Here is a 16,132-nt window from a genome sequence, read left to right as displayed (position 1 = left end):
ATAATTCTTCTGTAGGCAAGAAATCCCTTAACACTCAAACTACCCTGCAACAACAGCCACAGAAACATCTTAATTTTAGGAGGAAATATACTTTGCCAGAGCAAAGTACCAAAATTCTTAGATGCTGGATGCCAAATATCATCAATGAGAGCACAAGCTGATTTATCTGTGAAAATCTCATTCTTCTCCAACTGCCACACTCTTCTTCTCTCAGCTTAATCAGAAATAGATAAATTCCTCTCTCCTTCAGCAAGAAGAGACTCCATACGCTGACACTCCCTAGTCTCAGCTTCATGCATGACCCCAGATTTAGCAATACATGTCAATGAACGCGTTTGCTATCATCACACTGATTCGTTGTGTTTTGTAACGATGATGTAGTTTCAATGGATTCCCTGACCAAATTCCAAGAAATCCAATTGACCACAAGCAGAGAGCACACGAACTAATGCTCTCCAATGGAACAAACGCAGCCTCCAGCATGTTACAAACCATTCTAAAGCTTCCTTTGGGTGGTTGCCCAGCAATCATGGCACTCCAGGAAACCACATTCCTCTCCGGCATCTCATTAAACGACATCCTTGCCAGCTCTAGCTCACCGCTTATAGCATACCCATTAACCATGCTCGTCCAAGAGACCACATCTCTAACTCCCATGGTATCAAAGATCCCTCTTGCAGAATCCAAGCAGCCACATTTCACATTCATGGTGATTTGCATTTCTAGTTTTACATATTCGTGAAAACTCTTCCCTAATCTCAAACGCCCCTTCTGCGAGCAAGCTGAACGAGCGGCTATCATGGTGACCTCTTCTGGCTCTACATTACCCTCCACTGACATCGAGTCAAAAAGCTTCCAGGTCTCATCCCAACAGTTACGCTTAGAGTACCCATCAGTCATAGACAGAAAGTCCATCTCTAGCAGGAATTCCATCAAACAAGTGTCAAGCAAAACCCAAACAACCACGCAGGTCATAAAAGCGAGCCAACCCATCTTGAAACAACATAGCAGAAACAAAACCCATCTTTCGAATACCACAATGAACTGATTTCCCTCCTAAAACTCTCAGAAACTGTTCGCTGCACGCTTTGAGCGCAGGAACAAAGCTCCTACAGTCCATTTCAGCTCCATTCTGAAGCATTTGGCAGAAAAACAAGAAGCCACTACGGCCCATTTTGGCTTTAGAGTAGCCTCTAATCATGGTATTCCAAATATAAGTACCTGCGAAAACAGAGCATGATTTGTAACTGCAGTGTGAGAGAAGGCAAAAGGCCAAGGCAAGACAAAGCTTGGGGGTAGATTAGCCAGACTATAAAGGAGAAGGACTTATTCGTACTTGTTCCAAGATTGTGAGTCAAAATAATACCGCTTCTTTTACTTCAAACGCAATCTCGTCCTACGTTCCAGGGAATCTTTTGACCTAATCTCGTAATATATATTTGAATGGCATCTTGGCTTAAGCTCCTTCAATTATTGCTTTCGAATGTTCTCATGGTATTGCTCTTTGTTTTTGAGGATCCAATTAATAAGCAAATCATGGAGACTTGGCTGTTGACCTCAACACTCTCGTCTGCTTTGACTCCTTCAATATCTTGGATGTGAACCAGGCTTGGAATATTGGGTGTTCTTGTTTTTGATACATGTAAAGAGGTAAGCTAAGCATCTCTTTCAAGATCTCTCTAGCTGCTGCAGCGATGCCAAATCGCTTTCTTTCTTCAAGTTCCTTAGCAGGAGTATTGTATAGCAACCAACTTTCTTTGCGTTTTGCTCCAGGTCTGGGCCAATTTTGATGCCTTTTGTGAATCCCTCCATCTGGGCTTATCAAAAGAGGAGGAGGAAAGAAGTAAGTTTCTCTTCTCAGTTACATGTTTTCAATTCAATACTGAGCTAGTTTCTTGATGCTTTCAAACTTCTTTACAAAAGAAAAATAAAGAAAAGAAAAACTGTCCTCTGATGTGAATGAGTAAGCAAACTTCACATAAACTAGGAAGGAAAGGGGAAGTTGGAATCTTGAGTTCACAGGCTAATGGTGGAGTCCATGATACAATTGCTTTGTTTAAACAAATCTGTTCCAGTTAGTGTTCTGTTTTTCCATGTTCTAGTTTCATAGCGTTTTGACATATGGTTTCAAACCGTTTATAATTCAAAATATTAATTTAATAAGTATAATTTCAATGTATAACCACAATTTAAATTATGTAATTTAAATTTTAAACAAAATTTGGTATAGAGGTTGGGTTTGAATCGTATGACCTCATTAATTTGATAAATTCAAAGACAACCTGGAATTCTGGATGATTAGTAATAATATAATTTGACTAAAATCATTCAAGACAATAACATATTAGACCGATCCAAGTTAACTTGGGATAAATTTCAAATCAATAATCTAGATCAACAAACCATAAAAACTTTAAATAAATTAAATTACAATAAATTATAGAGCTAAATTCACCAATGAGATAGTTCCCAAGATTTCAAAAACTATATACCAATGGAAATCTTCATTTTCAGACACTTGAAAAGCGTACAAAATAGAAAAAAATAAAAAATAAAAAACCTACAAAGTTGAAAAACCTGGAAATGTACGTAAAAATCTGAAGAGAAAAAAAAACTTTAACTCTTTGGAAACGTAATTTGAGATCAGTACATATATAACTCATACTATTAGAGACAGAATCTGATCACATATAATGAATTAAATCCATTATTAATGATGGGAATTAGATGCACGTAATACATATTCAAGAAACCAAGAACAGCAACATATTCATTTAATTAGACTCAAACACTCAAACATACATAAATTTACACACAAAAAAACACCAAACTTAGGAAATTCATTCTTCTATATATATCTGGATATGGCCGAACATCCTCGCTCCATGCAAATAATAGCTAGTTAGCTCTTGTCACTTCAACCCAAACCTCCTCACCAAACAGCTTGAAACCACTCCTCCTCTTAGCTTCAATCCTGAACTGTGACCCCAGGTTCTGGTCATCCTCACGATGAAGAACAACCTTGTCACCAACTCTCAGTCCATAATCAGCAACAAATTGAAGCCAGCCCATAGAAAGCACTGGCTTTTCATAAACTCCATTTCTCTTCAGGCAACGAATAACTCGAAGCTCACCATAGCAATCTTTAACATTCAAATCAACGTAATTATTTCCAGCAAAATCTAAATGCTCTAAGCAATGAGTTGGGAACGAGAACCGCACACGAACATCAGTATCTTTCAACTCTTTGCTGAAGATCTGCATTTTTTTCTCAAGGGTCGTAAAAAGAGAGAGAAATGGTTATGTTTAAGCTATCTGCTGGATTGATATGGTTGCTTGCACCGAGCTTGTTAATTTATACTAGTTAGCTACTGTATTCACGGTAGAAAAACATCGAGCGAGAGATTTCGGAAATCTTGTTCATTTGATCGATTTCGCATGGCGTTATTAAATCTTGATGGATTATTTGTAGATAGAACAAGACAAACGCAGGCTTATGACTAAGCTTTTTCAAAGACTAAATGAGCCAGGAGGTACGCTCGTATTGCCTCTCGTGCACCTCGTTCGTTCTAGCTTGCGAAAAGCAAACACTTGCTCAAGATCTTGCATGCTTGTCTAAGTGTTTCTAGGGCATTTTGGGCAACATGAGCAATGGCCAAGGACCCATTTAATAAAAAAAACTACAAGAATAAAATAAGGTTTATTTTTTAATTATATTTTATGAAATGAAAATTGTTCGACATGCATGGAGAATAATAAATTAAAATATATTTCTTAAAAATTATATTTTAAAATGTTTCATTAATTTATAATTTTATCTAGGATCCCTATTCATTTTAAGTCTGGGTCATGAACTTGGAATAATGTCCCCTCTTAAGAGACGAGGCTTTCACTCCTCAGAGCATTAACAAAAAAAAAAAAAATTTACATGTTTATGGAGTTGTTAATCATGCTCAATAATTTTTACAGTGTGCAGCTTAAATATGAAAATGGAGATTTATATAATACATTGCATAAGATTTGTTATCAGTTAATTGTATTTTGCCATTATTATTTTGCCATTATCAGTTAATCAGTTCTTGATCTTGCAGGCATGTGCTCCAAGTCCGCCCAAAGTTTCATCAAATCGTGCGTTTTCTTGAGATTTCTGCGAGGTTTTTGTTCGAATAAGCAACAAGGTGCACGATATTGTTGAAGGGCAAATCCTTCCATGCGTGTCCAAAATTCGAAGTCATTTTCAATTCAAGGTCAACGATATATTTTTTATAATATAATAATGCTAGAATTACGCTCGATCTCCTCAGCATGCATCGAGTAATCGCGTTTGGATTTCGAGTTCGACTGATTTGAAATGCTCGGTGTCTGTGTTGTGTGCATGTAGCCCAAAGAATAAATAGTGTTTGTGTCATCGACCGAGAGCGTCAGCACTGTGGGCGTGCTATGACGTTTCTACTCGGAGGAGGCTATGTGATTTCTTTTTGACAGGCAGCGGTTTCTTTTCTTTATTCTTTATTATTTTTTCCCAAAGGGTTCCTATTAAGATAGAAAGGACACATGGTTCAGACAAAAAAAAAAAAACATATTTATCTTGTAATCATATTTATTTTTTTTATTTTATATTTATCTCTCTAACCCGAAACATGTTTGTTCTTTTTATATTTATATTTGTACTTTCTATTTTAAAACAATAATCAGTGCATTAATTAGACAGAAAATTACTATCCAATCACAATTAGTTTCACAATTTACACGGCTGAATCTTGAAACACCAGCCCAATTATTGGCCATCTTAAGCTTCAAACGCAACTGCTGAAACCTTCTAGCTCACTCTTGACTTCCATCTGGAAGTGCTTCACCGTTAATGCCATGATCATCCTCTTGAAAGAGTTATGACCAGATTGATCCAAAACTGTATACAATGAGTTCTGTTCCAACAGCATAGAGATGAAACGCACGTAACTGTTGCAAGGCATGTTCTTGACACATATTTTGGTTAGAATTTGGCACCTTCTTGCCTGGATTTTACCATGATGAATCCTCTGCATCCTTTACTTCTAAGCATCAGCTTCCAGATCATCATCTAGGAATTGGTTGCAGCTAACTGGCTCGATAAAATTATGAACCTTGGAACCTTTCTTCTGCCTCGTCGCTGTCCTTTTCTTTGACCGACCAGTGCTTTTGGTGAATTCATCTTCTTCTTCCATGTTCCCATTCAGAGCCTTACTTGCATCTCTTCTCCTCTTTATTGAATCAGTACTTTCGTTGCTACCGCTACTATTTCTGTCTCCCTTATTGTATTCCCTAATGGTAGATTCAATGGTTTCAAGCAGTCGATCTCCATACTTGCTGACCTTGGCCCTGAATATTGGAAAAATGTCCTTTCAGCCCTGAATAACAGAAAGAATGCCTGCCAAATAATCACCACACAACCTAAAATCAAAACTTACTTTCCAATGCCATTGATCTCCAGGAGTTCTTCCTTCGTTCTGGGAATTCTTTTGCTCATGTGCTGCAGCGTGGCATTACTACACGGAAACAAGGGGGGCAAATCAGGACAAATATTCCAATCCCTTGCACCACTCAAATTTTTAGATGGCTCCTTTCAATTTCAGCATGATTGATTTCAATATATATATATTTATAGGAATAGAGATTGAAAAGGAAAAACCTGACAGCTCACCCAAATATGTGGTACGCCATAACACCATCTCCAGCTTCTTTCAGAAGAGCAGTTCGGAGCATTCGCAGAGCAGAAAATAGTTTGGCCGACAGGTTCTGTCATGTTAAAAGTTTAATAGATGGTCAGGAATCTCATCAATCATGATGAATGAAGAGAACAAAAACCCAAGACATAAGCATACCAAGTCCACTTCAGATTGAGGTTGGGCAGGACTACAAGCTTGTGGAGGACTTAACTTCCCAGACATTAGAGAGCCTTTTGCTGGAGTAGCCTCGGATTTGCCCTGTTTTGAAGCTTTTACAGAGGAAGGGAATCTACAAGGAGCATGAGATACCAGAATCAGCATCCTACCCGTTCATTTCAGCTATGAAAAACAGAAAGGTTAAATGATGATGTTTTGTCCAGAGGATCATAATATGTGAGGCTACGCAAAGCACAAGGCTAAGCTTGCTGGCTTCATCCAACTCTCGGTCTCCATGATTTAGTCAAAGCCACCCTCGCTAATGCCATATGTAAATTTTGTAAATTTTATAACCAGTCGCTCCAAAGTTAAACATCTGGACCAACCAACACAAAACTTACTCGGCCAGATTTCTGACAGCTTCATCTGAATTTCTTTGCAAAAACATGTGTTTTGCATAGGTTTTGCCCAATGAAAGGGTATGGTTTAGACCAAACAATCCAACCCAAATGAACTAAGAAAATAATCAAGTTATAAAGTTAAAGTAGCTGGCATTTGGCAATAAAACACTGGCATAAGTCTAATGAAACATGTACTCAAAAGAAGCATGCTGAAAGGCTGCACCTTAAAACAATCCTTTGCCCGCCAGAGCATAGTTTGTGTGCCTTGGATTCATTCACCTGAAAGAAATTAAAATGATCATTTAACATGAGAAAACAATGAGAATGGTAGAGTCGCTCTCTCTATCACAATGAGTTAAGCTCTATATAGAATTTGAAAAACCACAAGCACCTTTAACACTGACGATACAGATCCGTAAATGTCACTTTTCTTAACATCCTCTGCAAGAAAATCCTCAATAACAAGATGACGCAATATACGGGAAGCTTCCCCTTGGCTAGGTGTTTTCCAGCTCCATGAAGGCTCAAGTTCTCATGTCTGTGTCTCTTGACCTGGTTCAGACAGTAACACCATGAAGTTATGCAAGGACATGACATCTAAATAAGATGGGCATATCTTTTTGTTCTCAGGACATACAAATTGGCTTAAGGAACCCCTGTAGACTTCTAAAAATGTGAGATGATGAAAAATGCTGCCCAGTTGACTTGACCAGCTCAAACCTAGAAAAAGACAAAATACAAATTTTAAAGAATAAGGAAGCGAGAAATGCACTATGCCAGCATAAAATAACAGCTACTACTTTCAAGTAGGCACAATGAAAATAACAAAAGAAACAACGGTTTTCAAACCAATTGCTTTGCGCTCTCAGTGACATCCCTCTCCACTAGAGTTTTGATCTTAGAGCAATTATCACATGTATTCCCACAGTTGCCAGCATCAAACTTTTCTCCAAAATGCAGAAGTTGTAAGAGACGTCTGCAATCAACATCATTTTCAGAACAACTGACCTGAAGCAGGAATAGTCATATTTTAGAATGCAATGAGTTAGAAAACAGATGGATGTACTAACAGCAGCCACAATACAACAGAAAAAAATTTCATAATAGTTACCATTCGCAGGAGATTTTCAGTGTTTTTTTCCAGTATCCTATCTGAACTTTTCATATTATTGCGACCACATCCAGCTGTCCAGGGACTTTGCTCTGCTTGTCCTTGTATAATCATGTGCTTGACTCGTATCTAGAAAGGATGAGAAAATAGATAAATAATTGAATCAAAGATAACAATGAACAGGAAAGGTCAATAAATCGCCTTTATTATGACAACATGGCAAAAAGGAAAAAAAAAAGTCTACAAGAAATGAGAAGATACATGAATTCTGTGACATTAGCTTACATAGTCGCTGTAACTGTAATACAACACACAGGATGCGCGTTGACCGTCTTTGCCATCAAGACCACACTCCTGGAAAATTTGGTGAAATCATTACTAGCTTGTGGTCATCAAGGAACCAAATACTTGTACCTCAATCCTGAACAATCAACAGTTGTAATGTGAACACCTTTAAAAGGTAAGAATATGATTACCTGATGGTAACCTTCAATCGATTTTGGAAGAGAATGATGAATCACAAAGCGGACATCTGTTTGTTGATGCCTGCAAAAAACACACCCAGTTTAGTACATGGTGTTCTCGGTTAATCAAGGCAGTGATCAGTAACAATAAATTATACCCATTCCAAATGCCACTGTAGCACAGATGATGTTAATTTCATCTTGACAAAGCACACTCGTCAAGTACTTGTGGACAAGTATGACCACCCTTAATAACCACCAAAACCAATCGATGCTAGCACAAAAATATATTTCAAGCTGCTCACTAAGAAATAAAGATTTTTCCAATTGATTTACAAATGATAAATCTTGTAATACAATAAAAACACTAAATGGAAAACCAACCTGCAGCTTGTCACACCCCCTCAAAAAAATTATAAAGGCACGACATCGGCTGGCGATTTTCGTTTTGTTCTATTTTGCGGATTTGGTTCTTTGGAGTCGCCACCTAGTATTTGGTCACTAGGAACCCTAACTGGTCTTTCAGAGATTCTAAGGCAAGGGACTGGTTGCGTAAAGGGAAGGTACTAGCACCCCTAGTACGCCCTACCTAAGGTAAGCTGCTTGGTGTTTGGTTTGCTCTATAGTCTATGGTGTGTTGGCGTTTTCTAAACCCGTCAATTGATTTTGGATAGAAATCTAAGGAGATTCCATGTGCTTTGAAAGCTCATTTTTCCCTTAGTATTTCAAGAGTTTGCGACTCGTAAATCGCAAGGAGGGACAAAATTTGAAATTTTGAAATGTCCTCGATTATAATCAAGGCTTCTTTCAAAGATGCGTGCGGATTTTATTACTCCAATAATATTTTGGATATTCATCCTTTAAGGGTTTCTTTATCCAAACATTAGCGGTGAATAATAGATGAATTACTCCCAATAATATTTTGGATATTCATCCTTTAAGGATTTCTTTATCCAAACATTAGCGGTGAATAATAGATGAATTACTCCCAATAATATTTGGATATTCATCCTTTAAGGATTTCTTTATCCAAACATTAGCGATGAATAATAGATGAATCTCCCTCCCAAAATAAAATTTTAATAGTTTTTTGGAATATTGGCCAATACCCTTTGGAGTTTTACAAACATGTTGTAAAATCCAGAAATGCAAGAAAATAATTTGTGTTTAAGAAATCTATGCGAAAACACATTTTCAAAAAACTTCCAATATTTTTTTTTATATAAAAAGAAACATTCAAAACATGTTAGAGTATTGGCCGTATGCATGAAAACAAAACATTTTTTTTTTAAAAACATTTTTTTTTGTTAACGAAAATCGGGTATTTTAATACCGGATTTGTATCTTTACAATATAAAAAAATACAACCCAATATCCTGCAAAATTGGTAGAAAAAGATGCGAGAAAATCACATTTTTTAAAAATTGATTTTTGAATTTTTTTTTTTATTTTTTTTTTATAATCTTATAATACACACACACACACACCTATATATATATAATTCATGTCCTGCGTGAACAGTAGGACGTGAATTATATTTCACGCCTACTGTTCATTGCAACAGTAGGTAAGGAGGAAGAAGAAGAAAAGGAGGAAGGGAAAAGGAAGGAGGAGGAAAGGAAGAGGGGCTTACTTGGCCGAAGGGGTTGTGGCTGCTGTGATGAGGTGGTTCGGCTGGTGGTTGCAGCGGTGGAGTTGGAGGAAGACGGCGTCGGTTTCCTGTTGCAGAGGAAGAAAGAAGAAGAAGAAAAATCTGCAGAATTTGGGCGAAAATGCTGGTTTTTGGCTGACTTTGGACCCGAATTTCTTCTCCCTCAGATCATCAAATTCGACTCTATTTATAGGCTGTGGAAGAGGGAAATCTTGTATATGTTATGGAAAAATTGCAACCCTTGATTCAGTTGGGAAGCATCTCAACCGTTCGCTCAAAGTGTGCACCTCGAGCTGCCAAATTTGGCAGCTCAAGGCTGTGAACTGCCCGAGGTGGCCACTTTGAGCCACTCAACGGAGCCGTTTCTAACATTTCCGACCCGACCGGACCATTCTCCGGGATAAAGGGGTTGCATGTGAACATGTTGGTGTAAAGTTTGTCGGATTTGGAGGCCACACGAGCCGGAAAACACGCCTGGAATGCAGCCACTCAGGCAGTTTTTTGAGGAAGAAAGTGAACAGTAAATTAAGGCATCTTTTCCAAATTGGTCCCTGGTTTCGGATTTTCTCAATTAAGTCCCTAATTGGCCCTTAAACTTCAATATTTATGCAATTAAGCCCGTGATTTGACTTAATAAATTCCTAAAAATCATAATTTGGCCCCAGAACTTTAATTTCTTCTAATTAAAGCCCAAATTGACTTAAAAATCAATTTTTTCTTGCAATCAAATCCTTTATAAATTCAAATAAAATCCAATTAAGTCCATAAACATCCAAATTTGGGCTTCTCCTCAAAATTCAAAATTTCCTTCTCAATAGGGCTCTCATCCTTCAAGAAAATACTGTCAAAAATCCAATCTTTGTATCTTTATACTCCTTGACCAGTTTTCTAACCATTTTCTGAGTGCTTCTGCCTTCCGTTATTTTTCTAGCCTCTTTTGGCTATTTATTTTATTTATTTTTGTGGGGACCCAAAAATGGGTTACAACAGATGCCCCCTCTTTATAAAGCTTACGGAGCATAGGTTTTGCGCAGTAAGATTTATAAAGATAAACCAAAACTGAACTCCCGAAACTGATTTGGTTGGAGCTTGATCGCTCTGAAACTTTGTCTTTATAGCAATCCTCCTCAACCCAAAAACTATGATCAAAATTTAGTCATCTCGAGATCCCTTCTGGCGATCTCCTTTAACCCCAAAAACTTGGAATCCCATCTGGCGATTCTTCTTAACCAAGGCTAAAATATAAAGTCCCTTCTGGCGACCTCCTTTGACCAATATCGAAATGCGAGATCCCTTCTGGCGATCTCAACCAACTTGGAATCTCATCTGGCGATTCCTTTACTCACAACCAAATACAAAAATACGTAATGGTCTCGTTGTATGGGTGACCTACCTAAGAAAAATGATGGTCTCATTATATGGGTGACCTACCCAGAAAAAAATGAAGAATGGTCTCATTGTATGGGTGACCTACCCAGAAAAAAATGTTGGTCTCATTGTATGGGTGACAAACCCAAAAAAAATGTTGGTCTCATTGTATGGGTGACCGACCCAAGAAAAATACTGGTCTCATTGTACGGGTGACGAACCCTAGTGCTGGTCTCATTGTACGGGTGACGAGCCCTAGAAAAAATGATGGTCTCATTGTATGGGTGACCGACCCAAGAAAAATAATGGTCTCATTGTATGGGTGACCTACCCAGAAAAAATGGTCTCATTGTATGGGTGACCTACCCAGGGGGAAGAATTCTTAGTAAACTCCAATGCTTTTCCAAGAAATGGTTTCAATATGAGGTCCCTTCTGGCGACCTTCCTTGATGAATGTCGAAGTATGAGATCCCATCTGGCGATCTCCTTTAACTTGGAATCCCATCTGGCGATTCCTTTTATTCAAAGCTGAAATATGAGGTCCCTTCTGGCGACCTCCTTGGATAAATATCGAAATATGAGATCCCTTCTGGCGATCTCAACCAACTTGGAATCCCATCTGGCGATTCCTTTTTTAACCAACATGAAATACGAGGTCCCATCTAGCGACCTCCAAATAGTGAAACACGAGATCCCTTCTGGCGATCTCCTCTAATCATCTTGGAATCCCATCTGGCGATTCCTTTTAACAAACATGGAATATGAGGTCCCATCTGGCGACCCCCAAAATAGTGAAATACGAGATCCCTTCTGGCGATCTCCATCAACTTGGAATCCCCTCTGGCGATTCCTTTTATTCAAAGCTGAAATATGAGGTCCCATCTGGCGACCTCCAAATAGTGAAATGCGAGATCCCTTCTGGCGATCTCCATCAACTTGGAATCCCATCTGGCAATTCCTTTTATTCAAACATGAAATATGAGGTCCCTTCTGGCAACCTTCATCGAAATACGAGATCCTTCTGGCGATCTCAACCAACTTGGAATCCCATCTGGCGATTCGTTTTAACAAAAGCTGAAATTTGAGGTCCCTTCTGGCGACCTCCGTTGATGAATATCAAAATACGAGATCCCTTCTGGCGATCTCAAACAACTTGGAATCCCATCTGGCGATTCCTTTTTACCGAATGCTATCGATGTCGTTTTTCCTGCTGGCAGGGTTTGAGAATCCTTATCTTCTCTTCTTGTTGTTCTAGAATCAACTCAATGATTCTTTCTTCGTCCATAATCTTGTTGGAATGCACTAAGATCTCCTCCTGTAACGATCCAAAAAAAACATACATGCAATGATTTATGATTAGATGCAATGCATGCATTCGTACCTGGTTTTGAAACATAGGCCCCATCCTCATCTTCTTGTTCGTGAGACTGCCTCTCAACATGAGCTTGCTTTTGAAATCGTATGCTGGATTCATCTCTCGTGTTGCCTCCTATCATATCTTGGGGAAGAAAGTCTTCGACTTTTTTACAAGTAGCCCCTTTTTTTCTCCAAAATTTACGACTTGTCCTTGCCTCTTTGTCATGCTTTTGTTAAATGCTTTATCTTTTTCAAATCTACGGGCCCTCATCCCGTTTTGAAAACATGTAAAACCTTTCAGGAAAATAATCTTTTATTGCCCCCTAGTGTGGAGTGCAACTATATGTCAAGAAGATCTGATTTGGTGCTCTCCAATTGATGGAGTCATCTCTTTAGTCATGTGTAAAAAGTTCTTTTAAGTAAAAGATTTCAAATGCTATGAGATCATATGTTTTATATATATATATATATATATATATAAAAGGCTCTTTACAAAGAGAATTCATGGTCAGACTTTAATTTTGTTGATTGGGAAATTACGAAATACATCAAGCGTAATATTTCCTTATAGAGTCAGAATTCACGGGCCTAAATAGATCTTCTCCATCCATTCTCTAGATAACAATTAAAGCTTCTCCCAAAAATGCTTTTTGTACCACTAAAGGGCCCTCATTGTTTGGCGTCCATTTACTCTGACCTTCTCCTGGTAAAAGACAACATTTTCTTCAATATAAGATCTCCTTCGTGGGACCCTCAAGGTCGAATCCTCTTGTTGTATGATTTGGCCATCCTTCTTTGATAAAGTTGATGATGACAGATTGCGGCTATCCTCTTTTCACTTATCAGATTCAACTGTTCACATTTAACCTTGTCCCATTCTAACTCTTCTAGCTCAAAGTCTATCAATACTCTTAATGAGGGGATTTCAACTTCTAAAGGTATTACCGCCTCCATTTCATATACCAATGTATACAGGGTAACTCTTATTGAGGTTCAGATTGCAGTGGGGTACGTGTGAAGGGCAAATGACAACATCTCATACCAATCCTTGTAAGTGAATACCATTTTCTAAATAATCTTCTTGATATTTTTGTTAGAAGCTTCTACCGCACTATTCATCTTTGGCTTGTATGGCGAGGAATTGGCATACTTGACTTTTTCATTTAGCGCAGAGTTCTATTATCATCTTGCTATTGAAGTTCTGGCATTATTAATTTTTCTAGTGGACCATATAGATGGATCAAATATCTTTCCATAAATTTCTTCACCACTTTTTTCACGTCATCGAAACATCTCAACAAAGTTTCGTCAAATGATTTCTTTATACAAAGTTTCCCCATCAAGATAGAAATCCATTGCCAACCTCCTCAACGTCTTCTTGTTGATTTTTTGGATGCCCCCACGGGATATGTATGGTTTTGGATGAAATTCTTGATATCATAGTACCAAGGGTTTCCATCTATTTCTCTTTCAAACTGAGCAAGTGAGCTAAGTTATTTCTTATATCAATGTGTATTGGTTGTACCTTGTGCCCAAAGTCTATTCTAACCATAGAAGCTGGCGTGACCAAAACATCAAAATGGTTTCATTCCCTTCCTAGATGAGTGAACTTTATTTCCTCAAATTCTCTAGCCCATCTAGACAAGTATTCTTGGCAAGGTCTCAACTTCTCGTCCTTGGTTTGCCCTTGTCCTTTCACTTGACAAATAATCAAAATCGAGTCTCCAATACACATCTATCTTTCTGATGTTTAGCTCTAATGCAACCTCTAAAATGCAAGCTTCAAACTCAGTTGTGTTGTTAGTGTACCCAAATTGCGACTTAACTAAAACCGGATACTATTTCTTATTAGGAAAGATTAGCACTGCCCCCACTCTATTACCACAACACCCTCAAAGTACATAATCCAACAATTTGATTTCCCTTACTCGACTGAAAGCATATTTTTATCCAAAAAAATTAAATCTTAACAGCCATAAACTTTCACAACATGGTCAACTAGGTGATTGGCGATGACATTCATGGCTTTCCTTGTCATATATACTATGTTGTACTCAGCTAGTAGAACTTGCCATTTTTCAATTCAACCCGATAGATAGGGGTGGATTCAGTAGGTATTGCTTGATTTTCGTGAAAGCTTCTTCACATTCTTATTCCAAATTCCAAGATTCTTCCTCCTTAACAATTTGAAGATGAGGTCATAAGTCGTGGTTAATTGGGATATATATTGCGCAATGTAATTCAAACTTCCCAAGAACCTCCTTACATCCTTCTTAGTCTTGGGAGTTGGCATAGGTTGAATAGCCTTTACTTAATCAGGGTCCACTTCTATCCCTTTGTCACTCATCAAAAATTCCAAAACCTTCCTAGATTTCACCCCGAATGAACACCTTGCATGGTTAAGCCTCAACTTGTACTTTCTTAGTCTTTCAACTAATTCCTTCAATATTTGCATCATGTTGTGAAATAAAGTTACCATAGCACTTTGGTAGGTGCCCCCAACGTTCTTTAACCCAAACGGCATGACCTTGTAGCGGGTTTCCAAGCTTGTTCATGCTGTTCGTTTTTGTGAATCCCCTAATGTTATTTTCCTACCATTCTTCCTCTTCTACCCCTAAGTCTGGCCATTCATTCTCAGTGTAAAGTGTAGGTGTAGTTATGGAAGATTCGTTTTGAAAAGAAAAATGATGTGTAAAAACACCAAGATGAACTTTTGAAAAGGCATTTGGAACCTCGATTTAAAAAGTTGAAAAAGGAAAACAACACAATATCATGATCAAACAAGCATTGTTGATTAAATCACCAAATGGAGCTTCTTGGGTCTCCCAATTCTAGAACATCTCTCCCTTTATGGATGCAAAAAGATATTATGGAGCATACATCCTAAGGATAGGCTCTAGTTCCTTTATGTGAGACATTGGGTAGGTTTACTACTGGGTCTCTAAAAAGGGTCTCTTGCTGTTCCAGTGATCACCCTCGTAAAGGCGATATGGAGGTCCAGCAGATAGTGGGATGGCACGTGTACCAATCACAATCAGTCTAAACACTCAGCAAAGAGTTGGGGTTTACACAAACTTAAACCTTGACTCAAGTCATAAGGCAAGCTGCTAGTCCCCCACTTAACCTTAAAGTTACAGGTGTGTGCCCTCATAATATAATAACAATAATAAAGTGATGCATGACCATGCCATGTACGATAGAATGTAAAGATGTATGCTAAAGCTTTTAAACAAAGCATCGTAAGAAAACAAAAACCAATAACACATAGCCTAAACAAACAAAAATCAAGCTTAGTCCAAGGGTCCCCAGTGGAGTCGCCATTCTGTCACACCCCCTCAAAAAAAATTATAAAGGCACGACATCGGCTGGCGATTTTCGTTTTGTTCTATTTTTGCGGATTTGGTTCTTTGGGAGTCGCCACCTAGTATTTGGTCACTAGGAACCCTAACTGGTCTTTCAGAGATTCTAAGGCAAGGGACTGGTTGCGTAAAGGGAAGGTACTAGCACCCCTAGTACGCCCTACCTAAGGTAAGCTGCTTGGTGTTTGGTTTGCTCTATAGTCTATGGTGTGTTGGCGTTTTCTAAACCCGTCAATTGATTTTGGATAGAAATCTAAGGAGATTCCATGTGCTTTGAAAGCTCATTTTTCCCTTAGTATTTCAAGAGTTTGCGACTCGTAAATCGCAAGGAGGGACAAAATTTGAAATTTTGAAATGTCCTCGATTATAATCAAGGCTTCTTTCAAAGATGCGTGCGGATTTATTACTCCCAATAATATTTTGGATATTCATCCTTTAAGGGTTTCTTTATCCAAACATTAGCGGTGAATAATAGATGAATTACTCCCAAATAATATTTTGGATATTCATCCTTTAAGGATTTCTTTATCCAAACATTAGCGGTGAATAATAGATGAATTA

At 38.1% G+C, this 16,132-nt stretch overlaps 3 protein-coding genes and 1 long non-coding RNA gene across 4 annotated transcripts; 1 reads left to right on the top strand and 3 right to left on the bottom strand.

The window, feature by feature from the left end:
- Positions 1–309: 309 nt before the first annotated feature.
- Positions 310–1,174, bottom strand: LOC140955404 (pentatricopeptide repeat-containing protein At1g06140, mitochondrial-like). Its single transcript, XM_073408140.1, has 2 exons — positions 1,036–1,174; positions 310–917 (listed from the first exon to the last, which is right to left on the bottom strand). The coding sequence occupies exons 1-2, from the start codon at positions 1,172–1,174 to the stop codon at positions 310–312; spliced, it is 747 nt and encodes a 248-aa protein (XP_073264241.1).
- A 274-nt stretch (positions 1,175–1,448) lies between these two features.
- LOC140955340 (uncharacterized) lies at positions 1,449–4,615 on the top strand. The gene is made up of 3 exons (XR_012169313.1): positions 1,449–1,650; positions 1,774–1,843; positions 4,092–4,615. It is a non-coding gene; the product is annotated as an uncharacterized lncRNA (long non-coding RNA).
- Positions 2,711–3,299, bottom strand: LOC118046080 (uncharacterized). Its single transcript, XM_035054843.2, has one exon. It carries the CDS (start codon positions 3,262–3,264, stop codon positions 2,899–2,901), a length of 366 nt encoding a protein of 121 aa, XP_034910734.1. The 5' UTR covers positions 3,265–3,299; the 3' UTR covers positions 2,711–2,898.
- Positions 4,616–4,715: 100 nt separating the features above from the next.
- Positions 4,716–14,736, bottom strand: LOC118046069 (ATP-dependent DNA helicase Q-like 4A). The gene is made up of 13 exons (XM_073408139.1): positions 14,689–14,736; positions 9,471–9,556; positions 7,850–7,919; positions 7,659–7,727; positions 7,374–7,502; positions 7,112–7,270; positions 6,927–6,975; positions 6,654–6,793; positions 6,486–6,541; positions 5,862–5,994; positions 5,681–5,775; positions 5,448–5,525; positions 4,716–5,358 (listed from the first exon to the last, which is right to left on the bottom strand). The coding sequence occupies exons 1-13, from the start codon at positions 14,734–14,736 to the stop codon at positions 5,055–5,057; spliced, it is 1,416 nt and encodes a 471-aa protein (XP_073264240.1). The 3' UTR covers positions 4,716–5,054.
- Between the last annotated feature and the right edge of the window lie 1,396 nt (positions 14,737–16,132).

Source organism: Populus alba, chromosome 3 (assembly GCF_005239225.2).
Source record: "Populus alba chromosome 3, ASM523922v2, whole genome shotgun sequence".
In the NCBI taxonomy this organism is placed as follows: domain Eukaryota; kingdom Viridiplantae; phylum Streptophyta; class Magnoliopsida; order Malpighiales; family Salicaceae; genus Populus; species Populus alba.
Note: the sequence above shows the minus strand (reverse complement) of the source record. Positions and strands in the feature narration are given on the sequence as shown.

Excerpts from the sequence above, each read along its gene's own strand:
- LOC140955404 (XM_073408140.1), bottom strand. The coding sequence starts at position 1,174 with ATGGGCCGTAGTGGCTTCTTGTTTTTCTGCCAAATGCTTCAGAATGGA. Across the intron at positions 918-1,035 it reads AGGGAAATCAGTTCATTGTG|AGATGGACTTTCTGTCTATG; the intron begins GTATTCGAAAGA and ends AATTCCTGCTAG.
- LOC118046080 (XM_035054843.2), bottom strand. The coding sequence starts at position 3,264 with ATGCAGATCTTCAGCAAAGAGTTGAAAGATACTGATGTTCGTGTGCGG.
- LOC118046069 (XM_073408139.1), bottom strand. The coding sequence starts at position 14,736 with ATGCCGTTTGGGTTAAAGAACGTTGGGGGCACCTACCAAAGTGCTATG. Across the intron at positions 7,271-7,373 it reads CTGAAAATCTCCTGCGAATG|GTCAGTTGTTCTGAAAATGA; the intron begins GTAACTATTATG and ends TTCCTGCTTCAG. Across the intron at positions 5,526-5,680 it reads ATGGCGTACCACATATTTGG|TAATGCCACGCTGCAGCACA; the intron begins GTGAGCTGTCAG and ends GTTTCCGTGTAG.